This window comes from Watersipora subatra, chromosome 9 (assembly GCF_963576615.1).
Source record: "Watersipora subatra chromosome 9, tzWatSuba1.1, whole genome shotgun sequence".
Lineage (NCBI taxonomy): Eukaryota > Metazoa > Bryozoa > Gymnolaemata > Cheilostomatida > Watersiporidae > Watersipora > Watersipora subatra.
The window spans coordinates 3,292,495-3,319,397 of record NC_088716.1 but is presented as its reverse complement, the minus strand read 5'-3'; the positions used below and the strand labels follow the sequence as shown (position 1 = coordinate 3,319,397).

General features: G+C 36.2%; 1 protein-coding gene across 1 annotated transcript in view; it reads left to right on the top strand.

Moving 5' to 3' along the window:
• Nucleotides 1–26,903, top strand: part of LOC137404211 (uncharacterized) — a 44,587-nt gene extending 17,684 nt beyond the window's left edge. Inside the window, exons 10-14 of the mRNA XM_068090372.1 lie at nucleotides 7,025–7,096; nucleotides 8,799–8,920; nucleotides 18,979–19,155; nucleotides 24,337–24,424; nucleotides 26,501–26,903. Of these exons, the coding sequence (XP_067946473.1) occupies nucleotides 7,025–7,096; nucleotides 8,799–8,920; nucleotides 18,979–19,155; nucleotides 24,337–24,408 (443 nt within the window). The 3' untranslated portion in view covers nucleotides 24,409–24,424; nucleotides 26,501–26,903. The remainder of the gene's footprint in view (nucleotides 1–7,024; nucleotides 7,097–8,798; nucleotides 8,921–18,978; nucleotides 19,156–24,336; nucleotides 24,425–26,500) is intronic.

Here is a 26,903-nt window from a genome sequence, read left to right as displayed (position 1 = left end):
ATGAATTTTTATGGTAAGTTATAAGATATCACTGCTAAAAGTGACAGCATTACAATGACGATAAAACAGATGCATAAGAACAATAGACATGGTTTTATTGAATGCGTGAAGTATAATTGTGAAAAAATTTCGACGAATGAGGTTGCATGAAAGTGTAAACAGAAACCATCTACCACAGCTACGTCACATTTGAGCCGTTTTGGAAAGAAAATCCAAACTACGGCAGTCTCGTGTGGCTGCGATTAACTGTTCGTTTTTGAGCTTTTAAGAGCTTGTAATTACATTTTCACATATTTTGCGCCTACAACACAACAGAGTAAGACATGGTAAATCTTTTCATATCAAATAACTGTAATGTGAATTTTGTTGCAAGTCAACCTTTAAAATATGCTTGCCTACACACATGAGTACATAGTCATAGAGTAGAACTTTTACCCATACATGCATATTCAGGAAGGCTTACGGATATATTGATACATCTATTGGTACGTAAAAGGGATTAGGTAGAGGAGTGATTCATAGAGGTATGCAGCTTTAATAACTTTATGTTAATAAATTCTGCAGATAATACTTAGGCCTATAGCATTCTGCAGAAAAGTGCGCATAGTACCAATACAATGCATTTTATAAAAGAGGTTTGTGTTTTGACTTGACCTTAGAAACAGGCTAATGGAGATATGAGGAGTGAATTAGTCTAATTTAAACTAGGGTCAAGGTTAAATAGACTTCGCTTGTCCATTTTTTCTTATTCTACTTGGCAGATTGTCAGACTTTGAGACAGCTCGAATCATAGAGTTATTACATGTAAACTATCATAGAGTTACATGTAAACCATCATATAGTTATTACATTGAAAATACCATAGAGTTACATGTAAACTATCATATAGGTATCACATGTAAACTATCTTAGAGTTACATGCAAACTATCATAGAGTTATTACACCTAAACTATAATAGAGTTATTATATTTAAACTATCATATAGTTATTACATGTAAACTGTCATAGAGTTTCACAGAACCTAAACACAAGCTTAACTAAAAAACAAATCAATTAACTTGGTGTGAGTATATAGACACAGAGAGGTTGAGGAATGCTAGAAGTATGAACAGTGGCTAACGTGATTAGATTTAGAGTATCACATCTCAGCATTGCTTCAATGTCCCTCACGCGCAGCAATAACAAACAGGTCTGTTGTTTTCCTCCCACCTCTCAAGGCTGTCGCCTTATCAAGTGCTTGAGTTGATTTCATTCATTCAGCGAGTATTACATGTGTTTATGAATGGCAGGAGCTGTGGAATCTTCCGCAAGTGCCTGACCAGCATTTCAAGTGTTTATCAGCCAATCCGGGCAGAGTGCCAAGTTCGGTACTTTTAGACGCGCCCGGCGTCTTTACAATGATCCTTCAACTTTCACTGTTGATCCGGGACCAGGCTTCCTCTGCCAAAAGGGAAAATTCCCGAAACTAGAAATTAATTTTTAAATTGTGAGTCACAATTTTAACGCCGGAACATTTAAACTGCTTTCTATACTTGTCGTATTTATTGTGGAGTTTTATCTAATAAGTAGATATACATCTAATAATATTAAGTAGATAAATTGAAGTTTTCTTGACTGACTTGCAGTTTATATTTCAGCTTCAGTTCTAGTATTTTAAGCCGGAGAATGCACTTAAGCATTAGTATGTACTTCTTCTGATTGGAATATTCGTGCTGGTGATTAACTGGGTTCGTTGTGAGAAGAAAGTCACATGTTTGTAAGTATAAAAGAGTATGACAGAGGTTTATGTGGTTTAGCCTGTGTATTTTGATTTAAATAGTATTTTATCCTGTGAAGTGCTGAAACCCCAAAAGTTGAAGCGCGAAGTAGCCAGGGATTACTGTATAGAACGATTTTAAATTTTCTACACTCTAGAGCGGTACACTGTACTCTAGAGGGATACATTCTACTCTAGAGGGATACACTCTACTCTAGAGGGATACACTCTACTCTAGAGGGATACACTCTACTCTAGAGGGATACACTAGAACGATTTTAAATTTTCCACATCGTATTCTAGAGGGATACACTGTACTTTAGAGGGATACACTGTACTCTAGAGGGATACACTGTACTTTAGAGGGATACACCGAAAGGGGTACACCGTACTGTAGAGGGATACACCGCACTCAAGAGCTGCACTTACACTATTAGATGTGACATCACATAAACTAGATGATATATTTACAAACAACTCATTATATGAGAGGTACATGGATGCATTTATATGCCTCCTTTATGGTATTTCTAAAGATCTCGAGCTACATCATGCACTTATCATCCACGGGCAATAGACACTACCCGACACCTGCCGTGTGCCATCGTGTACCCCAATTTAGATAAAAACTACCATATCTCTTTCAAAGCTATAAGGAGCTCACGTGCTATATTATATTGGCTGTTTCACACGCACATGTTCCCCTGTGCTTCACAAGTTCCTCATGCCTTGGGAATCCACGAGCATCTTTATTTACAGTCCTGTTTAGAGTGGAGGCATAATAAAGCTAGGGAGCTAGGGCTATAACCTTATGATGTAAAATAGCCAGTTTTCTTTGGAACAATGGTAATGTTAGGCTGGTCTTATGCTTAAGTTGATGGCATGTTTGCACCAGTTGTCTCCCCTTGATTGTCCCTTGATGAAACTAGTACATGTACAAGGTTCTAGTAAATTGAAATCCCTTCCTAACCCTCCATTTATGTGAAAGATGAGTGAAGAATGTTCGTTTTTCTTTTTGTTTCTAATATTGTTTATAGTATTATATTATAATATTGTTTGTAGTATTATATTATAACATTGTTTATAGTATTATATTATAATATTGTTTATAGTATTATATTATAATATTGTTTATAGTATTATATTATAATATTGTTTATAGTATTATATTATAATATTGTTTATAGTATTATATTGTAATATTGTTTGTAGTATTATATTATAACATTGTTTATAGTATTATATTATAATATTGTTTATAGTATTATATTATAATATTGTTTATAGTATTATATTATAATATTGTTTATAGTATTATATTATAATATTGTTTATAGTATTATATTGTAATATTGTTTGTAGTATTATATTATAACATTGTTTATAGTATTATATTATAATATTGTTTATAGTATTATATTATAATATTGTTTATAGTATTATATTATAATATTGTTTTTGATATTATATAATATTGTTTATAGTATTATATTATAATGCTGTTTATAGTATTATATTATAATATTGTTTATAATGCTAATAGAATAAAAAAGAATTCCAGTAACTGACTGCTGCTTCAACTGATAGCTACAAGAAGTGGTGCAACAGTAATAAGCTGCGTGAGGTGGATACCTGCATTTTGTTTCAGAGAAAAATAATTAATTTTCTATTTCTTGTCATCATTTCACCTTGTCGATGAAGTTCACTATTAGACAGACCAACTTGTATTATGCCTCTAGTACCAAGTTGTTGATGAGTGAATCATTCTCTATTGTATTCTATGTCTATCATGAGTGCTTCAAGGTGCACCACCTTATGTTGATACTTAGTAAATTTTAGAAGCTAATTGTTTGTGTCAAACACATTTGAATATATTGAACATGAATGTCAAGTTTACATATTTAGCTGCCCTTTTTTAGCTTTGCTATATAAACATGAACTATGGTTGGTTAGCTTTGCAGAGCATTAGTCTGATGTGTCGACATTTTAAAAACGTACCAAGGGAGGCGGAATTGCCAATGCTGCCTAAATCAGAAAATTAAATGATGTTATTCTTTAAAAATTAAAATGATCATCAAATTTTTAAATGTGAGTCTCAAGTGTCAGAATCAAACAGTATCAGAAATTAATATTATACATGCCTGCTAATTGTATGCATAGAAATAATAATACAGCAGTTAGTAGTAGCAGGTAGTTGAAGGTGATTAAAAAACTTTTTCCTAAGCAATGCATTTACATTTTTCAGATACCTGAAAAATAGTACCTCCTGGCCCTCAGTTGTAGGTAGTGGGTTAATGGCAGGTAGATAGACAGTAGGTATAGAGGTAGGTAGATAGACAGCTAGGTGAGCAGAGATAGGTAGGTAGACAAGCAAAGATAGACAGGTAGGTCGAGAGGTAAATAGGTAAGTAGGTGAGCAGAGGTAGGTAGGTATAGAGGTAAATAAGTAGGTAGGTGAGAGGTAAGTATAGAGTAGGTATAGCGGTAGGTGCGCAGAGATAGGCAGGTAGGTGAGAGGTAAGTATAGAGTAGGTATAGCGGTAGGTGCGCAGAGGTAGGTACGATTATGAGATTAGATTTAGAGTGAGATATTTGCTCAAATTTTTGGCCAAATTTTAGAAAAACTTTATGCAGAGCTTTAACACTTGCGGTTATTCGGGAAAATATTTTGCCTCCTGATCCCACGCCCGAGTAAACTCGGATTCGTAGTTTTGCTTCGTTTTTACGGACTTCTGGTTTACAGAGCGTTACAAAAATTTGGTGATGTTGTGCGCTGTAAGTTTTAAGATGATTCTGAAATTATTTCGAGGCAATTAGTACTTGTGATACCACCAAAATACGAGGGCCTTTCCAATTGACCACGAGATGACAAATGGCGGCCGACAGAACATAAGCTCTTTATGTACTTCTGAGGAACGTAGAATCAAAACTTATATAGTTTTAATTATATATTGTTCTAATTATATAATTAGAACTAATATATAGTTTTACTACTAGTTCTTGTAATAATTATAATTATATATTGTTTCTATTATATAATTGTATACTGTATATTATATAATTAGAACTAATATATAACTTAACTATTAGTTCTTGTAATAATAATATATTGCAAAAATACCAAGGAAACTTCTAACCGACTGAGAAATAAAGAATTGCTGCTGACAGAGCATTAGTTTATGACACACTGATGGAAGTTCTTAGTAATGAATATAAAATTAGACAAAACTATTAGATTTCTCCTCAGCATTAAAAGCTTCACAATTAAACTATTCATAAGAAAAATACTCACTCTGACTCTGTGTACATCAACCATCATGCTCAGTTACCTCTAAGACATCACATTTTTTAAAGAATGTGAAAAAAAGTTATATTTTATTTCTGTTTTTCTCTAGGAGTTCTGCAAACTTGAAGATGTTAATTAGTTGAAAAGGAATTGTGCTCTCCTAATTACTTTCAGAGTAGATGGAAAGTTGTTAGTATAGTCTGGGATCAGGGGACCTTCTTGTATATACATGACCTCTATGTGACCTCTAAGTGTTAACTGTAGGTAAACACAGAGAATCATGTACTGCTCTATTTGTAAACATTAGTCAACACTGTTGGATGATCGTAGCTCTATGCCGCGATCATATGGTAATTTTAGATGTCATTACTCTTCATCACAAAAATAAACAAATGTTATTTTAATCATCATCAATTATTATAATTACTAGTTCACTTGACAGTCCTGTCGACCTTGAGAGGTTGTAATGAGTAATCAGTACATGCATAATTATTTTGTGAAGGGAAGTGGTGAGGTGGCTGAGTGGTATAATGGTTACACCGCCGGACTCTAGTCGGAGTATCCAAGTTTAATTCTTGTACGAGGTGTTCATTATTTCTTACCGCTCTTAGCATGGCTTCGAACAGATGGACACTGCTCCCACTCTCTTATTATTAATAGTAAAGGTTAACAGTAATCATGTTGGTTTAATAAATAATATATTATTACAAGGGCAGAAGATCAGAGAACCATTCTGTTGTATTTACAGAACAGTTCCTCTTCGTAAACTTTTAATTTAACTATAGAACTTTGTATAGTATTTTGTGCTTTTTATTGTGATTAATTATTATATTGACAAAATTTAATAATAACATAATTTATAAAGACAAAACCTTTGGAGTTATATTCTTATTTACTAGGAAAGGCAACTCCAATTTATTTTTGAAAATTTGTTCATGGATCATTATCATTTAAAAATTTCTATGATTATCAATTTGCTGGAGACATTTTCTAAACATGGCGGTCTTAAGTGTTAATATGATGGTCAAGGGGATTTCAGAAAAACTGCTTCTCTCATCGTGACAACTCAGCGTCGAGCATGGGAAGTTTTTTCCAATGACCCTTTTTTTTAAATTAACTCTATTGATTTATCATTTTTTGAAATGACGAAGTTAATACTCAGTCTCATTCTACCAAGAAACCTCCAGTTTTAATAGAACAACTATCTTTATAACATCCGTAGATTCTCCCAAGATGCATCAGTAACAAACAACATACACCAGTTTAATAAATCTTCCATTACTCAGTCAGTCTGTTATGCAGAGATAGACAGCATTTTAAATACTTATGTTATTGTAGCAGATACTGTGAGGAATGGTTGGTATATATATCTTCATTGCATATGTTAGGGATCACAGCACAAAGCTGGTTCACACTGCATCACCGTATCTCGGCGTTGATGCCATAAGGTAATCTTTGGTGATTGTGATCACCAACTTTGGTGATCGTCTGTGATAGCAGCGCTCACGCTATCACAACCTAATCCATTTACATCAGTGGATAGTTCGTTACACAGCCTTTGCATTATACGACGCGGTCCCGCAGCAACTGTTATAAAAATAAATATAGATCAAACAATCTACGACATCCAATCACCATTGCCGAAGTTCCGTGTTGCATCCACAATGTCATCAGTTTACAGTGCGCAATGTCAACGAATAATCACCGAGAGGACAACTCCGACACACAGCGGTATAGCGTTACACTGCCTTTAGCGCTCATGTAGCCCAGGTTCTATGTTCAGAAATGAGGCTAAGGGAAAGTGTGAAGTTGATCTTGCTGTGGATGATTTGGTACAATTCAATTCATGAATGAATTCGATCTCGTCCAGTTACTATGACCATTTCCTTACCCCAATTGAGTCGTTTTAACCCCACAGCTAAAGGTCGTGCTGATGCAAGTTTGTGGCTGGGAGGGATTACCTAGCTTTGTTCTGTTGTAGGCATTGTACACAGCGACATCAAACCGGCTAACTTCATGCTCGTTGGAGGAGAGGTCAAGCTCATCGACTTTGGTGAGTCCTACGGCATCCATGAGTCATTGACTTTGATATTGTCATTAATCCATTCACCTCTCTAAGTGCGTATGATTTGTATTCGCACTCTACCGGGTGGCCTATATCATTTCCTCTCTCTTTCTCTCTATTGCCTCATATAGCTACAATATTTCCCTATGATCTACAATGCTTCATGTAAATATAGCTCTCCATTCCCCCCAGTTCTTGCCTCTCATAGGCCAGTCTTTGCTGACATCACACGCTGTGTCTAGTAGCGCCACTTCCTTCCTGCCTCATACTATTCTTGCTCACGCGACTCCCAGAAGGTGAAAACTTGGCGCTATAAATATCTCCCTGGCAGCGAGAGGCAGAGCGTCGCAATGACATGGGGCATATTCTGCTGTCGTAAACGAGCAGGCTTAGCATCTGTATCCACAACACTTCAAAACATTGCAGAGCTGTCAGTTGCTCACACTATCCTATTTGCTGACATGTCAGCATCTATTTTAGCCTCTTTGAAAAGAGATTGTCAGTGCAGAAGACAAGTGGGACCAGCATTTCCTTGCAGGCAATCACCCCGTGCTTGCACTTCTTTTCAGTGCTGTCCATTGCCATTGGTAGCTAGATTGACCAATAAACTGTTCATTGTTGTAAACGTTCGTTCTTTCTAGTTCTGACTCATCGGTTTGGGGGAGACGGAAAGGAATATGATCGCAATTGTCTGGTCGTGTATTTATGTTACCAGGCAGTCAGTCATTTTTATCAGAACATTTATTCAAAGTCTTCGCATGTCAAAGTCGTCTGACCCGTGCGAATAGGAGGATACTGTTGCCATTGCCGTAACACCAAAGCGACTCTTGCCTTCCTTGTTGACTCCCCAAACTAATTCATTCGCCAACTTTGAGTCTAGGCTTGCTAAGGTTTGAGTTGCTCTCAGATTCCCTAAGCGTATGGGGTACACTCGATGGAGTTTGCATTTTAATCCCACGTTCCTCACAATTGTACTACAGTAGTTGTTAGGATGGTCGGAGTACACGGAGTACATGGCGGTTGGTTGGTAACTGAGTCGGCAAGAATAGCAGAACCGATGGCCAGAGATCTAGGCTCTGATATCCAATTGCTTGTAGTAAACACCCTTGTTAGGTGGACACTAAACGTTTTTTATTGTGTTAGTCTTTGGATCGTCTCTAATTGAAAGATAATTGAAGGTGGCTTGTAAAAGATGTCCCTAGTTTATAATGCCTCAATTATCACTCATCACTGTTCAAGATCAACTTTCATACAATTTTAGTAGATTTCATCAGAAAGTACGGGTATTTTTCTATCATTTGTTATTATTTTTGATGTTTGAGGTGATCTGACTGCCAAGATGTTTCAAGATTAAGATTGACAAAACTTGATCGCAGTTAAAACTATAGACGTCATAATTTCACTTTCGCTTGATCAGAGCATTTTAACCGCAATCAAGTTTTGTCGATTTTAATCTTTCAAAAATTCTGGTTGTCAAAACACCTCAAACATCAGAAACAATCACAAATGTTAGTAAAATACGAATACCTTCAGATGAAATGTGCTAAAAGTCTGTGCGATTTTTATCTTTAATAATAAATATTATCCACTCCTGTTCGTAAGTGGTATGCGTAGGGAGCATCCTCAGGGAAGGCATAGAGGACGGACAGGAAGTGAACATGTATTTATTTATTTAGCTATCTACTGACAGGCATAGCGAAGCAGCTGGACCCAGAGGCTACATCGGTCATGTTGGAGTCTTGCGTTGGCACTTTAAACTACATGTCTCCAGAAGTGCTGCAGGGTCTCAACACCAAGGGTGTCGACAGCAAGGTAAAACATATTACAGCTACAGGTACCAGCACAGTCGAACGTAAAATCGAGAATTGTTTTTATTCTTACCAATTTTTATTTTGCCGAACATCATAAACAAATCATAAGTTTTTATTATACTCTCTTTTAAAAAAATTATTTATGAATAAAATTGCTAAAATTGATAAATTGATAAAATTATACAATTTTTGTTACAAAGTTATAATAAATATTTGTTTCTGTAAATGTCAAGGTCAAATAATTTCACGTAGGCCTATAACAAGGATGACGCTAGCCCTAATTGTAATTCTTCTCATTTGACCACGAGCGTGCTGCAACCTTGAGTCAGTCAGCACCAAATACATCTGTGCCTTTTCAATAAGGGTCAAATATAATAAACCATCCATGGCAATAATGGCTTCTATTGATGAAATTATAAAATGTCTTGAAAGCAGCGGTGAACTTTAATCAATATATTAGTAGTGCATACACGCTAACAAACCATCAAGTATGTTTTGTCTGGTTGTCTGTTTATCGGAACTGCATTTGCTATGGCTGTGTTTTTTGATGCTATTTATAATTGAAACATTCCCCTAATGAAGAATTCTTAAATATAAAATAATGTTTAAACATCGGATATCGCTGTAATGTGAAGATAATAGTTTCTGTTCAGCTAAGACATTTCCTAGAAAACTTTTTCTCCTCAGCAACAAGAACTTTATACAAAATCTATTTGTTTTTATGTTCCTAACAAATATACACTCTATCTGACTCAGTTTACTGCAGTCATTGTGTTTCTTCAGTTACTTCTAAAACATCGTGTATTTAAAAGAATGCGAAAAAAATTATTGGTTCCATTTGATTTTTTTCCATTGAGTTCTGCAAGCTTAGAAAATGGTATTCAGTATAGAAGGAGTTGTGCTATTCTACATGTAGGCTAAGTACTTTCACAGATGGAAAGTTGCTAATATGGTCTGTGATCAGGGGTCCTACTCGTATATACAAACCTAGGCTTAAAGGTGTTAAGAATTGGTTAAGTTCAGCCAACCAATTTAAAAACTGTTTAAAATTGTTAATTTTGTATTATAATTATTATAATTGTTGTGGTGAACTGTGGCTGCCACATGGCTATTTCACTGACTGACTGTCTTCCTTGTGCATCCCAGAGCCGTATAGTTTCACAGAGTCCCTCGACCAACGAAAGCGTATATTAGAGCTCGCTCCTTTCCAAACAGTCAGGCCACGTCTACTATTTTTATATAAGTTATAATGGAGAGGCCATAACATTAACCAACAAAAATTACTTCCGTTGACAGTCATTTTAAAATTGATTGTTGTATGATACACCATTTTAAAAAGGACAAAACTCCCTATGAAACGCTACTAATAACTTTTTGTAAAATACGTAAAGTAAATGCAAAAAAGAGCGGTATTGAAAGTGAAGTATGGATATTCCATTAGAGATCAGTTTGTTGATCGATCGGGTTTGTTTGGAATCAAGCGTTTTTGTTTCCGGTTTTTTGCCGCGGGACTCTATGAAGCTATATGGCTCTGGTACATCCCAGTACTTGAAGCTGTGTGGCACTCACTTGTTGAACCTGTCAACACTGCAAGCCTTCATGGACTTTTCCTCGCTATATATGATGCAATACTTCCAATACTTTGTGTTATCAATCCATCAAGAGTGGCAGCTGTAGGCAGGTGGCTCCCGATATAAACGCAACATACGTATTAGAAAAGGTGATGACACAATACAATAGTTGGCCTTTATCCAATTGGCTCGGCGCCGAAACCTTTGGCAGTGTACCAAAATTTTCATGCACTTTTTGATCCGTTTGGTTTGCGTAGCTCAGTAATTTTTGCTGCAAGTCATGGCGGGATGGCCCTTTTCCCTCCCTTTCATTTCAGAGTTTGAAAACTTGGGCACTTCGCGTTTATCTTTTCATTGAGGTAATAGGAGACCTTTTAGCGTACACCGTATCAAGCTGTAGGCTCGTGGATGGGCACACTGCTTGGAGCTTGGCTATACTACGGATCAAAGTGAAGCTCTAACCTTGATTAAACAACAACTGGGGGATCAGCTTTTGCGAACAAAATTGTAAAACTTCAGCCATACCCAAATAGCACAAGTAACCTTGAATCTTATTGAATAATTCATTAGCCAATCCATTTGTGATGAATTTTTCTAATTGTTTGTGAGCTCTAGATAAATATAAAAACATGAGGATCTTATGTTACAATGGTGGCATCTCTTGGCTGATTTGATTATATGATTCAGTATTAAATAACTTAATTAAATTTATTAAATAAATAAATTAAAGCCCTTTGTCTCTTTATTTCCTCACAATTGCTGTTTATATCCTCAGGATGTGAACTTGTGTAACAACACCTTGTACACTTAGAATGAGACAGTCGAAATACAGCCTTTTTAAAACCATTGTATTAGTAAACAACCATTATGATGGAATCAGAGCTTTTATCAAGTGGTGGCCAGAAATACCTGTTCTACTTATACTCTCATAATGCTTCAGTTAACCAATTAAAGATTGGTCAGTTTTTTACCACAGATATAATAAACAAGCGTACGGTTAGCTGATACTGTGCTGATGTGCAACCTTGACTCAGAATAGAACTGAGAGACTGACTGGCCCACTGCAACAGCCGTATCTTGCGGTATAGATGGTTCTTTGTACAACAATTGCTTATTTGAAAACATGCTAACTTTTAATAAATATATTTGGAATCTTATAAAAAAAATTAATTTTCAAGTCAAGCTGCTTTTCGAATAGTAACTAGAAATTCCACTGTCATAAAGCTCACGACCAAAGTGATATTCCCCTGTCATACAGCTCACGACCAAAGTGATATTCCCCTGTCATACAGCTCACGACCAAAGTGATATTCCCCTGTCATACAGCTCACGACCAAAAAGATATTCCACTGTCATACAGCCCACGACCAAAGTGATATTGGAAAAAAGAAAGGGTATTGATGGTTGAGAAATGTAATATTAGTAGTCAAATGGCACTGCAGTGCAATAGGATAACTGCAATGGTAGCTGTAATGTACTGGGTGTGGGTGTTATTATATACAACAAACAGCAATAATGAAAGGAAAAGATTATATGTTTATATCTCTCCCCCAGCAATAGGAGAAATGCAATATTGGTCAATATTAGAAGTAAAATGCACTGATATTATTAGAATAACCAATATTATTAATATAGTAATAGTATAAAACCAATGCACAATTTTGTTTACATTTCAAAACGTCATAGCTAACAATATCAAGAAGTGATATTCATATAGATTTTTAGAAAATCTATTTAAAAACGTGTTTGATCATGACAAACAGCAATAATGAAAGGAAAAGATTATATGTTTATATCTCTCCCGCTGCAATAGGAGAAATGCAATATTAGAACTAAAATGCACTGATATTATTAGAATAACCAATATTATTAATATAGTAATACAGTAATAATAAAAAACCAATGAACAATTTTGTTTACATTTAAAAACTTCATAGCTAACAATATCAAGAAGTGTAAAAAAGAATATCCAAACTTATAATAGTAATACAGTAATAATAGAAAACCAATGAACAATTTTGTTTACATTTAAAAACGTCATAGCTAACAATATCAAGAAGTGTCAAGAATAATATCCAAGCTTATAATTAAATATCGTAATCTTATAAGAATCGTTAGAAAAAAGTATCGTCGTCATTTCCTATACTTACACTGCGTTGGACATCAGTTAGAATACCAAAGTACTCGAATGTTTCTAAAAAGTCAGATACTTTGACATCGGCAAAGATGAAACGACTTCAGTACTCCTACGTTAGTGACAGAAACCGTCGACAATGCACATTATTTTTTCGCGAAATGCGCACGATTTAATCGTTCTAATATCTGTCGACCGGCGTTTCAATTTCCGGTCTTAACTTTTATTAAACCAAGCTTTTCAAGCGTTTTGTGACGATTTTCGTCCAAATAAATCTGTCAATTTGTGTATAATCCGATCAGATGGGTAAGTTTTTTTGAGGATTTCGACAATTTACAAAGACTTGGTAACATATTTTAATAGGCCTATATGTGTTTTGTATCGTTATTATACTTTAACTAATCTACAAAACGATGGTTAAATTTGTTGATGAAATTTTAATACAATAGTTCGTCTCATTGTTGATGAATAATTTTCGTAAGTTGTGTGCACATGCATTTATCATAAAAACTCCCAAACCTCGCATCCGCTCGTTTGGTCGTGGGAATACTGGAAATTGTCTATGTCTAATGTGTCTATTAGAGGTCTGTCTATGTCTAATGTGTCTATTAGAGGTCTATGTCTAATGGGTCTATTAGAGGTCTGTCTATGTCTAATGTGTCTATTAGAGGTTTGTAACCGATGAGACAGGAAAGCACTCACTGGTTTGAGAAATATTTATCAAATGCTACTAGTAGTCACTCTACTTACTTCTGTCGCTGAATCAATGGAAGTATTACTAGTGCTCATATTACTAGCGCTCATATTACTAGCTGAAGTCTTACCAGCACTCATATTACTAACTGAGGTTTTACTAGTACTCATATTACTAACTGAAGTCTTACTAGTACTCATATTACTAGCTGAAGTCTTAGTAGTACTCATATAACTAGCTGAAGTCTTACTAGTACTCATATTGCTAGCTGAAGTTTTACTAGTACTCATATTACTAGCTGAGGTCTTACTAGTACTCATATTACTAGCTGTAGTCTTACTAGTACTCATATTAATAGCTGAGGTCTTACTAGTACTCATATAACTAGCTGAAGTCTTACTAGTACTCATATTACTAGCTGAGGTCTTACTAGTACTCATATTACTAGGTGAGGTCTTACTAGTACTCATATTACTAGCTGAAGTTTTACTAGTACTCATATTACTAGCTGTAGTCTTACTAGTACTCATATTAATAGCTGAGGTCTTACTAGTACTCATATTACTAGCTGAAGTCTTACTAGTACTCATATTACTAGCTGAAGTCTTACTAGTACTCATATTACTAGATGAAGTCTTACTAGTACTCATATTACTAGCTGAGGTACTACTAGTACACATATTACTAGCTGAGGTGTTACTAGTACTCATATTACTAGCTGACGTATTACTAGTACTCATATTACTAGCTGAGGTATTACTAGTACACATATTACTTGTAGCAAGGATAAAACTGAGTAAGACTTGTTATGAAGTTTACTGGTGAAAACATCGAATTCTTTTTAACATCTTACACAGTATTGGCTTGAGTTTTTTCCTGCACTATGAAACCAGTCAATATAATTTTAGAAAATCAATGTAAAAATTGCTCGTTGACATACCAATTTGAAAGAAAAACATTTTTTACTAAATGCCATTTATAGAGTTCTATTACAACCATGACTTGCCAAGTTATTTCACTGCGCGTATACGTATATCCAGGTATATAACAACAATTCTACGTACCACTAACAGCACTACAAAAAGCAGTTTGATTTCGTATTGTAAGGATAATACGGAAGAGGTTATTCATAGCATACTTCACCACCAGACAAGACCACACTTATTCCATAGCCACACACGCAGGTAGTCTCTAGCCACACACCAATTCCATAGCCACGCACCAATTCCATAGTCACACACATAGTCTCTAGCCACACACATAGTCTCTAGCCACACACCAATTCCATAGCCACACACATATTCCATAGTCATACACATAGTCTCTAGCCACACACCTATTCCATAGCCACACACCAATTCCATAGCCACACACATAGTCTCTAGCCACACACATAGTCTCTAGCCACACACATAGTCTCTAGCCACACACCTAGTCTCTAGTCACACACATAGTCTCTAGCCACACACATAGTCTCTAGCCACACACCTATTCCATAGAGGATGTTGTTGAAACCAGAAATACCAAGTACATCAGCGCACGTGTTGTGAAACCACATTGACCTTGACATTGACCTCTGTATTAATGGATTAACTGTTGGTTATCACGTAGAACATATTCCTGTTTAGTAATCATAAACAAGGTGACTACGGTTTATTTGATAGTCTGTTGTTTGTTACACGCCGTCACTTCTATCTATGCTGACCTCAAAGCATTTTTTGTGTTAACAAAGTACAAAGCCATAAAACTCAGTCTGAACTCGGTTTTCGTTAGGCAATTGTGTGATTCGACTCATCAAATTGCGTATTTCCAAAGGTTTATATCCGTAAACAGAGAGTTGCATTGGCAGTATTAATGATAATCACCGTGATTCACGAAATAGCGTTCAAGTGATCTGCAACAGTAAAACAACTAAATGCATTCAATGCTTGTTTGTAGAGGTTACTGTTTGAGAAGACAACTCTTTGTTAACTTTAGATGCTGAAAAATAACATCTACTTAATTATATATAAAAAAAGGAGTTATTTGAATACTCATGAGAGTTTGTCCTTTCTCCTAGCCTCAGGACCTTGTGTCTTGCCTTTTCCTCATAATTTATGCATTCTGAATAAGAGCTGGAGACCAGGAAGCGATTGCAGCTATGATAGTTGTCTCCTCGTGTTTTCCCTAAACGCTGATACGCGTAAACTTTTTGCTTCAATTAATTTTGCTTACAGAAAGTTCATTAATATCAATAATATTTATGTTTGATTATCACCAGTTCAAGCTCTGGTTCAGTATAGTATCCTTACCAGTCTTTTATCCACTTACATTGATTTTCATCGTTAGTTCTCAAGGTCTCTCAATCGATATCATCCATCTATATATATATTTCTCAAAGTATGTCTATGGATCTGTCATTTCGGCTATAGTTGTAGCGCACGCTGATTATTTTACCGATGCGGCCACGCGTTATGACGTCCCTTTTAAGGAATATTTTTCGTAAGATTCGATTACTATATCTGGTATCAAAGTCAATTCTTCTCGAGCGGACAATTATATTGTTTACGTATCGCCGTATTCAAAGTTTTGATGGGTAGCTTCTGGTGGAACAGTAACCTTTTTTATATACACACACACACTTCTATGCAAGAATTGTTATTATTAATTCTACATATATTCAGGATCTTTATTTTGTTTTTTCAGTTCGTACTAATTGTATTATTACCGAATCATCTCATATTGTAATCGTAGCAAAACAGACTTAATTTAGCTATTACTTGTCAATTATTTCACATTTACATCTAAACCCTTTATAGTCGTTTTAATTGTTTTAATTTATTTGACCTGCACGAAGCATTTTTCTTATGATATAAAGTTTAATAGTTGTTTGAAAACCTTTACAGTTGTTTTTATTTTCTCTCTTAATTTATTTCAATTACACAAAACACATTTTTCATGATATGTAGTATGTGAAAGGCAAATGTTGTTATATGTTAAATATCAATCAATTTTCTGACCAAAGACTTTTTATTACCCGGGCAACGCCGGGTGGCACAGCTAGTAGCCTGTATAAGCTGAACTCGCTTTCCTGTCATGTCTTAAGTTTGGACATACAGTAACCTGATGCTTGTAAAGTGTGCATATCGCGGTGGATGCAACCAAAGTCTGTAAGGAGCTTCTACAAGAGTCAGAACTGAAATCTGAAAATTAAGGTTATCGAGTTTCATATTTTACGGTTACACGGTTCCATTCGTTATGTTCTCAATCACGATTTTCAACAAAGATTTATACATTCTAAAACTAGTAGGCCATCTAATGGATAGACCAAGCAGTTCTTTCTTCTTCTGTCATATGGTCATCTCTTCCGCTATACCTCTAGGGTCACCATACCTCTCTTGAAACTTCTAGACCTGGGGTTCTTAACCAGTGGGAAATTTCCCACCAGTGGGAAATTTGAGGTGGGAAATTCTCAAGCTTCAGATTGAGAGTATTGATTACGCGCATTGCAATGATATAGCTGTTGTACTGTATTTTCACCACATACATGGTGTAGATACATGCTTTTATTGTGGGTAAAACTGTATAAATACGGAAACCAAGCCTGGTGATGTATCGAGCAGCTTATTGGATAATTAGTCTACATTGCATCAGCTATGCGTCACTACCATACTACTGAGGCATCGCACAAGCATACACCAAACATACCAGAGCTAGTAAAAAATAAACAGCAGCAGAGAGCCCACTAAGATCATGACTGCTAACTTTGTACTGTGCTGTTTTTATTATAATTAAATTACTCTATTGTTGTGTTTATCTTGAACTTTATTTTTCCATAATTAAAAAGTATATCATGACAAACTAACCATAAAATATGATTTCTGTCACAGTTCAATTAATAATTGATTCATTTTGACTGTATGGCAAAATGATATCTGAAAAGCCTCCTCCTGCAATCTGATAGTGGCAAAAATACCACAATTTTCGGCTGCTAGAGAGGGGGAAATCTCGAAGTGTGGTTTGTCAAAGTGGGAAATACACTGAAAAGGTTAAGAACCACTGTTCTAGACTATAACTGTTATCACCATCTATGCTCATAGACAGAGACAGTTGTGTTGAGGTCCACACCTTATTCATTCATTTCAATGGTTATTGGAGAAAATTGTAATAATTGCCAAGTACACTACAGTAGATTATCCTATAACGTAAATAATCTGTTCTGGAAACGTTTAGGTTGAAAGGATTATACATTATATGAACAGTAAAATACGTTTAATTGTCTAATACGTTCTAACATCTGCCCAAACTCACTCCGTTGTTCTTTCAAAAAAGAATAACAAAACTTAACTTGTTAATTTAATAACTGTAAAATTTAATATTTAATTTAATAATTTAATGCTTGTCGCTTTAAATTAGTTTTAAATCAGTCGGTTTTATCAACAACTTTTCTTTTTTTTTTCATATCAGCTTCACCTCGTTTAGGGTCATGATTGCGGCAATCTCACGTTAAGGGGAGCGCATGTCTTCAATGTCAATTTAAATCGAACTTTCTGCTACCCAGCAAGATCTGCGATGCAGAAAAATGTATGTCTTAAAATAAAGTAAAACAATAATCTATCTAAAATAGTCAAAAATATAGCAGCATCTCGGTAGACCTACACTCTAACACCTGCCGCAATCAACTGCTTTGTGATAATTCTGAATACTTGTGCAGCTACTTATTGTCTGCGCTTTATCGACACACCAGACGATCTTTCATGGCACACTAGACTACCGGAGTACTAGTCTATAAAATAGATATACCACTAGACTACCGGGGTACTAGTCTATATAATAGATATACCACTAGACTACCGGGGTACTAGTCTATATACTAGATATACCACTAGACTACCGGGGTACTAGTCTATATAATAGATATACCACTAGACTACCGGGGTACTAGTCTATATAATAGATATACCACTAGACTACCGGGGTACTAGTCTATATAATAGATATACCACTAGACGACCGGGGTACTAGTCTATATAATAGATATACCACTAGACTACTGGGGTACTAGTATATATAATAGATGTACCACTAGACTTCCGGGGTACTAGTCTATATAATAGATATACCGCTAGACTACCGGGGTACTAGTCTATATAATAGATATACCACTAGACTACCGGGGTACTAGTCTATATAATAGATATACCACTAGACTACTGGGGTACTAGTATATATAATAGATGTACCACTAGACTTCCGGGGTACTAGTCTATATAATAGATATACCGCTAGACTACCGGGGTACTAGTCTATATAATAAATATACCACTAGATGCCGTTTTCTTTCTCAAGTACGACAAGAGAGAAAACAATGTTTTTAATGTTATTTATGAAATTCTCATTACTCAAATCGAATTTGAGGACAAGCACCGACTTGATGCTTTATATTATATGAAATTTTTTACATAACACGAAACAAAAACTTAACATAAATTCTTTACGTTAGAATTTATGTAAAAGGAGGTTTATATTATAGAAGCGTTTACTGTATCTTGAACAAAGACGATCCCACAATGATAAAAATTTCCAAATGGTACGCTCTGTCATGATTTAAAATCTGGCCTTTCCTGTTATCATTATCCTTGCTTCATCGCCCGCAAAGCACGTCGTTCTCTCACTTTCAGGTTGGGAGGAAGGCAGACGTATGGAGTCTGGGCTGTATTCTCTATTACATGACTTACGGTAGTACACCGTTTCAGTCTCTCTCCTCACTCATTGCTAAGGTCACAGCTATAACCAATGACCAGCACATGATAGACATGCCAGATGTCGGGGAGCCACACCTGACTGACACCCTACAGGTACTCATGTACTCTCACACGTACACAACAGCTCATGTCTGGCAGAGTAAAGCTCTAGCAGACATCAGATGTCTGGGTTTAATGAAACGCAGGACGGCGTGATGAATTGCGTGACGCTGTGTGATGGCCAAAAGCTGTGTAATGGCTAAAAGCATGCCAGATCGTCATAAAATTGCTCCCAATGGCTTACCAGATGCATTTTAAGTAATATTTCAACAAACCAGTGATTTTCTTTTCATGTTTAAATTATTTTCAAGCTAATACAGGTCGAAAGTTTTTTTTCAAGCATTTGTGAATATGACTCCTGACAATTTCTAATAGATTTTAAAGTGTTATTATCTAGTTTTAATACATTTTGGACCAATTTTGACCCTCATGTATTTTTCTAGTTTTTTAAGATTTTTCTGAAACTAGGAAAATATGTTAGGGTCGAAATTGGTCCAAAATGTACTTAACCTAGCTAATAACACTTTAAAATCTATTAGAAATTGTCGGGAGTCATATTCACAAATGCTTGAAAAAAAAACTTTCGACCTGTATTAGCTTGAAAATAATTTAAACTTGAAAAGAAAATCACTGGTTTGTTGAGATATTACTTAAAATGTATCTGGTAAGCTGTTGGGAGCAATTTTATGATGATCTGGCATGCTTTTAGACATCACACAGCTTTTAGCCATTACACAGCGTCACGCAATTCATCACGCCGTCCTGCGTTTTACTAAACCCGGATATCTGATGTCTGCTAGAATAAAGTCAATCTTGAATTTGACCGTCAGTGTAGAATTATTTAACATTTTGCAGGAGAAAGCGATTCCTGTCTTGATAAATGCTTTTGTATCAACCGTATCCTATTTTTCGGAGGATTTCAAGTTGCCAAGAATAAAGCAGTCGGAACTATTTATATGTTAAAAATTGCTCCTAGCTGCTCGGCAGTTTTAAAATGCATCAAAAATAGCGCTGTGACCCATAGGCATAGCATAGGAACTATAGGCATGGCATAGGAACTATAGGCATGGCATAGGAACCATAGGCATAGCATAGGAACCATAGGCATAGCATAGGAACTATAGTTATAGCATAGGAACCATAGGCATAGCATAGGCTCAGAACCTCAGCATAGACTCAGAACCTGTCTGACTTTTCTTGAATATAACTAGCGTACTGACACGCGTGAGATTCAATTCTAAAAAGTGGCTAAATTTAGTAGAGATCGTGAGATAAAGTTGAACTATAAGCATTATCTGGAACATTTCTTTAATTCATTGTTCATTTACGGAAAAACCCAGCGCTAGAAAGTCCCCTGGATAGTTCCAGACCGGTTGTAGATTACACGCTTATTTCCTCCTTTCTTACTTATTACATTGAAAATATTGTTTCGCAACAGACTAAGTAAATATTTTTGGTCTTTATCTGCAAAAATGTGTGGGCGCCAAGTGAAAAACGTGAGAGTGTCAATACATGACCGGAAGGAACAGGAAACCGGTCAACCATGTTCTTATGTAAACACGTTTCTACTGGAGAGAGGTTTGGCACAGCTATTGATCTAGGCTGTTGTGACTTCCATAGCGCATCCAGATTCAGTTTGCTCGGAGTGCTGCTGTATATGGAAATAACCAGCTCACAACCGCTATTTATCTTTCCTTTACTTGGATAGAAAAAATTTCCAAAACCTGTCAGGTATTTTGGGCTTCCAAATGCTTCCACTTCAAGAAATTAAGCCGCACATTTGGAATTAGTTCTGTTTACCAGATTTATAAGTAAAAAATGAGGCTAATCGGTACATCTCTTGCCAGAAGACAAGGCTTGTTGTCTGTTTAGCTCTCAGCTCTCGCTATACAAGCAAGAGAAAACGGGCCAAGTTATAAAGTTATGTTGATAAAATTTAGTCTAGCGAATGGCAGCAGTGGCAGCCCTCAGATTCTCCTATCATTCATCATAAAGGAGTCAGGCTATGGACAGGCTATGGTGAGATAAGTTCATATCCCATTGTGAAAGGCTTGATGAATGCTGCGTGAAAGATTACATGACCTTTTCACATAATGCAACTATATACTACAAATGTACTAAGAGGCAGCTTGGCAATATGCTTTATTGGTGGCTGCCAACATTCCATGAGTATTTCGCAAGTGATGTGACAGCTCGATAGTCGCCTGCTTCTAGAGTCCTGCACAGATAGCTTGGGGAAATTGTGCAAGCGAGTAGGTAGATATAATTCCTTCATCTTCGACAGCGGCATCATATGATCTGATGATTCATTTGGCCTCTTTACCTTCCTTTGCCTCGTGGGGTGCCATGACTCACCTCGGCATTGAGCTATTGACTAACTCAGCAGGTGTTTGCACTGGCAGCATGAAGCTTGTCATACAATAGCAAAGTTTTGTAAAAGCTATTGCTTTGGAGTTGTTTCCTCTTGCTACGCAATGCAGGCTTACTTGAAAGGTTCTGTTATGCCGTGTTCAGATAAAGCAATCTGTTAACACCATGTTGTTAACCAAAGTCTCTTATGTGGAATCACCTAATTTCAGGTAATTTGAACCATCAGCTTTTGGTAGTTGGCTCAAATGTACATCCATCTACAGCTCAAAAAACACTCCGGTTTCGACAAATCAGTTGGTGACCTAAAAACGAATTGCGCCCGTTAGTGTGAGCAAGATGGCTAGCACCAGTTCATAAATAATTCAACCAATCACAATCTATTTTTGGAGTAAAATTCGTTTGCTAATAGTACAAAAGTACATTGCACCCTGGTTACGATGGCTCTCTTATTGTTTTTGCCTTCCAATGTCACACACGCTGTTTTTTCATCCCCATCGTACAAAGTTTTTTCCACGTCATATGACATCAACCAAAAACTTTCTTAGAATTCAAATTTGGCAGTCGGTGTGCTGAATACGTCAGAATTACAAAGATGCTGTTATGATATTCACCAAAATCCCTCCCACAACGCCTGAAAGATATACTTTGTTCTCAGTTTAGCTTTATTTATTATAAGTTACAGTGATAATGGAACTGTAAACAGTTAGGTTACAAAATTAAAGTTTTGATTAGTAAAATATATACCAACTCAGATTTGAGTGTTTAGTAAGCTAAATTAATTAAATTTAAATTCAAAGTTTATGTTATACTATCTATGTGTCTATCTTGAAGGTAAGAAATCCCCACGGTACCTACTACACATGTAATACAATGTAATGTTACATTTTATTGCGGTTCATAACCACTAAATACACTAAAGTTACTAGTAGGTATAGTTGCTAGTAGGTATAGTTGCTAGTAGGTATAGTTACTAGTAGGTATAGTTACTAGTAGGTATAGTTACTAGTAGGTATAGTTACTAGTAGGTATAGTTACTAGTAGGCATATTTACTAGTAGGCATAGTTACTAGTAGGTATAGTTACTAGTAGGTATAGTTACTAGTAGGTATAGTTACTAGTAGGTATAGTTACTAGTAGGTATAGTTACTAGTAGGTATAGTTACTAGTAGGTATAGTTACTAGTAGGTATAGTTACTAGTAGGTATAGTTACTAGTAGATATAGTTACTAGTAGGTATAGTTACTAGTAGGTATAGTTACTAAGATTAGAATTATATTTTGTTAATAATTTGTAATATGTACAGTAGGTACAGTAATTTTGATGTTTTTACCAGTGGGTGTTTGCATTAGATAATTACTATGGGTTTCTATATCTCTCTATATGACATCTTCGCCTTACGATGACAACACCGGAATGAATTAATGTCATACGGCAGGGGCCGATGTATGTGCAGAACATTGAATTGGTATATTCGTGTAGGCATTGATAAAGTTCAGTGAAACCAGCCCTAGACTTGATCTTGAATGACAAGCTTCGCCCACACATCGCTAAAAAAAATTTTAGAAATCTACGAGCTCTTTGAAAGTGTAGTTTTCTAAAAAATGATTTAAGGAGAAGCAACTGTTGACAGCCCTTCATCTGCCTTGACAATGATTAGCTTCATTCAGTAGGATAACTGAAAAATTCAATTATCGTTTTTTGCACGTTTTATATATATGGTTCATGTACCGGGTGCCCTAAACAATAGCGTGAAATTTCTTTTACCTGTCAGCGAATGATAGGTCAAAACCTTGAGTTGTTTTTCATATCATGGCTAAATATGCAGGCACACTTTATGGTACACTTACAGTGTGTGCAGGTACACTTTATGGTACACTTACAGTGTGTGCAGGTACACTTTATGGTACACTTACAATGTATGCTGGTACACTTTATGGTACACTTACAATGTATGCAGGTATACTTTATGGTACACTTACAATGTATGCTGGTACACTTTATGGTACACTTACAATGTATGCAGGTATACTTTATGGTACACTTACAATGTATGCAGGTACACTTCATGGTACAATTACAATGTAGGCCTATGCAGGTACACTTTATGGTAAACTTACTATGTATGCAGGTACACTTTATGGTACACTCACTATGTATGCAGGTACACAATATGGTACACTTACAATGTATGCAGGTACACTTCATGCAACACTTACGATGTATGCAGGTACACTTTATGGTACACTTACAATGTATGCAGGTACACTTCATGGTACAATTACTATGTATGCAAGTATACTTTATGGTACACTTACGATGTAAGCAGGTACACTTTATGGTACACTTACAATGTATGCAGGTACACTTTATGGTACACTTACAATGTATGCAGGTATACTTTATGGTACACTGACAATGTATGCAGGTACACTTTATGGTACACTTTCTGTGTATGCAGGTACACTTCATGCTACACTTGCTCTGTATGCGGGTACACTTTATGGTACGCTTGATAGCCAGTTACAAGATAACTCATGCTTCAAATTAATTGACATTAGGTGATTCTACATAACAGACTCTGCTCAACAACCTGGTGTTAACAACCTGGTGTTAACACCATGTTGTTAACACCAGGCTGTTCACACCAGGTTGTCAACACCAGGTTGTTAACACCAGGTTGTTAACACCAGGTTGTTAACACCAGGTTGTTAACACCAGGTTGTTAACACCATGTTGTTAACAATATGGTGTTAACAACATGGTGTTAACAACATGGTGTTAACAGATTGTTTCATTTGGATTTGGTTTAACGAGACCTCTAGCTAGTTCAGCTACCTGTTCCAGGAGACATTATATTTGTTTTAGCTGTGTTTCCAAAGGAATTACAAAGAGAGGGGCAGTATAGAGGAACTGTTGAGTCACCCATACGTAAAGTAGTACAAGCGCTATGCAGGTAAATATCTCTTCATTGTCGGACCTTGAAAATCATTAACTGCGTTGGCTTTCAACTCTGGTGCTCTTTAGGCCATGGAAGGAAAAGTGTTTAGGGCAGACAACTCTTTCTAATTCAGCATAGGTCTTTGGCAAATATGTGGATGTTTTGCATGCAAAAGGTTCTGTCCAATCGTAGATCCATATTTTATATGTACTAGTGCAAGATAGATTACACTTGCAACTAGTTACAGTTACTTTCAGCAGTATCTACAACCTCGATTCTAGATTTAGTCATGTACCTGGTGTAAGTTTGTATGATTGAATGATGGTAGACCAGCGCTGGGTCTCAATGATCTCTTAGCATAGGAGCGACTGCTGTTTTTTGAATTTTTTGAATTAAATGTATTTAGAAACAGAGCTGTCTTCACTACTAAATAATGTACAATCATATCTCTACATGCTGGTGTCCCAATCTTCGAGAAATTTGAGACAGGAAGAATGTTCTGAGCAAATTGCTGTTTTGAGATACGAGCATCCGGGATGATTCTCAAAGTGGCTAGGTGGCCGCTTACAAGAACATGAGTAAAGCATCGCTCGGTCTTCCTCATCGGATCAATTTGAAAGTTTTAAAGGTCAGCTGAAGGTGAACGTATAAGGAAGACAAAAATAACCAATCTGGAAGGAAAAATGTAAAAAACTGAAAAAGCAAAAATACTTAGCACTAAGTTTAGCATAACGCTAAAATTTGTAGTAAGCTAAGTTTATTTAGGTTAAATTTAAAGTTTATGTTACGTTACGTTGTGTCCTAAAAGTATACTGAATGTGTTGCCATCAAGTCTCTCTCACAATGCTGTTAGCCGCTACATCTGTCTCAAAGGTAAGAACTCCATACAGTACTGTATGTAATAGTGTTATATTTTATAACAGATCCTAACCACTAAATAGATCTACATGTATGTTTTTGTATGAGCATAGGTGATGCATTAGAACAATTAAGATTACATTGTAGGATCCTGTTTTTAGGTAGTTTTTTTGGGATGGGAACGGATAAATTTGTATTTAGTTGTTCTATATAAGATAATTTGGTTTGAGATATGACAGAATTGACATACGAGCTCAGTCTCAGAACGCATTAAGCTCCTATGCCAAGGTACGACTGTACTCATAAGGTCATGCGAGTGTCACATCGTGATTTTATCAGATGGTAGTAAATAATTATATTGCACAATTGTATTATTTATCACAAAATATTATACAATATTTAATGAATATGTAAAGGCTCAGACTTGGACAGGCCTGTGATTATCATAGCTAGGCCTCTCAACGAGCAACGGGGGGGGTCCTGAATTCGAACCAGTTGATGAAATAGATGAAATATCTTTTACCCTGTCATTACTGCCGGCCCAAAGAGTCCTTAGGCACGACCCATAGGGACCTTAGGCATGGCCCACAGAGCCCTTAGGCACGACCCATAGGGACCTTAGGCATGGCCCACAGAGCCCTTAGGCACGACCCATAGGGACCTTAGGCACGACCCACAGAGCCCTTAGGCACGACCCACAGAGCCCTTAGGCACGACCCACAGAGCCCTTAGGCACGACCCACAGAGCCCTTAGGCACGACCCACAGAGCCCTTAGGCACATTGGGTGCTATTGTAATCTTATTCTTTCAACCAAGTTGGACATTTGCACTCAACGAACCTGGATGTGGGTGGCTCACTGTGTTAAATATTACAATTACCTCCCCTGCATCGGTTATTGATTCCTTTGCAAGCATTTTGTTAAGAATATAGGCTTACATCAAACATGGTAGTTGAAGTATGTACTGCGGTTGTAGGATTGTCGGGAGTTGTAGGATTGTCGGGAGTTGTAGGATTGTCGGGAGTTGTAGGATTGCTATGTAGTGATTTCTACAAAGTTACCTGTGGCAACACTTGAGCTCATAAAAGATAACAATGCTTTTGTTCACCAGAACACCTATGGCTATGACCTCGGTCGTCTTTATGGTATTATCCTGAAGAATTCAGTTGTAGTTATGATATGGTGGCCCAGAGAGTTATTGATGTGGTCACCGTAAGACAGTTATTACTTTCAGGTGCCCCGGGAGACAGTCAGTCATTTGATATGATTTACGAGTTCTTGTCTGCTGGAGATTCTCATCATCATGGTTCTAGAACGTTCCTTCGAGAACTACTGGCTGCTTTCATTCTGCGCTGGAAGTTTTGTTGTCATCATAGATGCAGAGGGAAGGCAACTCATGATTCCTCTTCAATATGGCTTCCGATATGTTTATATGTTGTTGCCCTGTTTCACCGTTTATTTTTCATATTAGTTATGCTGGTAGGCGTTGCTGTCTTGCTTGGAGGCAGTCATCTGCATTCTCAGACTGGCGTTCTCATAATCATTGGAAAAATGCAATAGATTGTTAGAAATATATTATTTTATACTATTTTTATAAAGTTATTTATCATCAAAATATATGTTGTTGTACTCTGTCA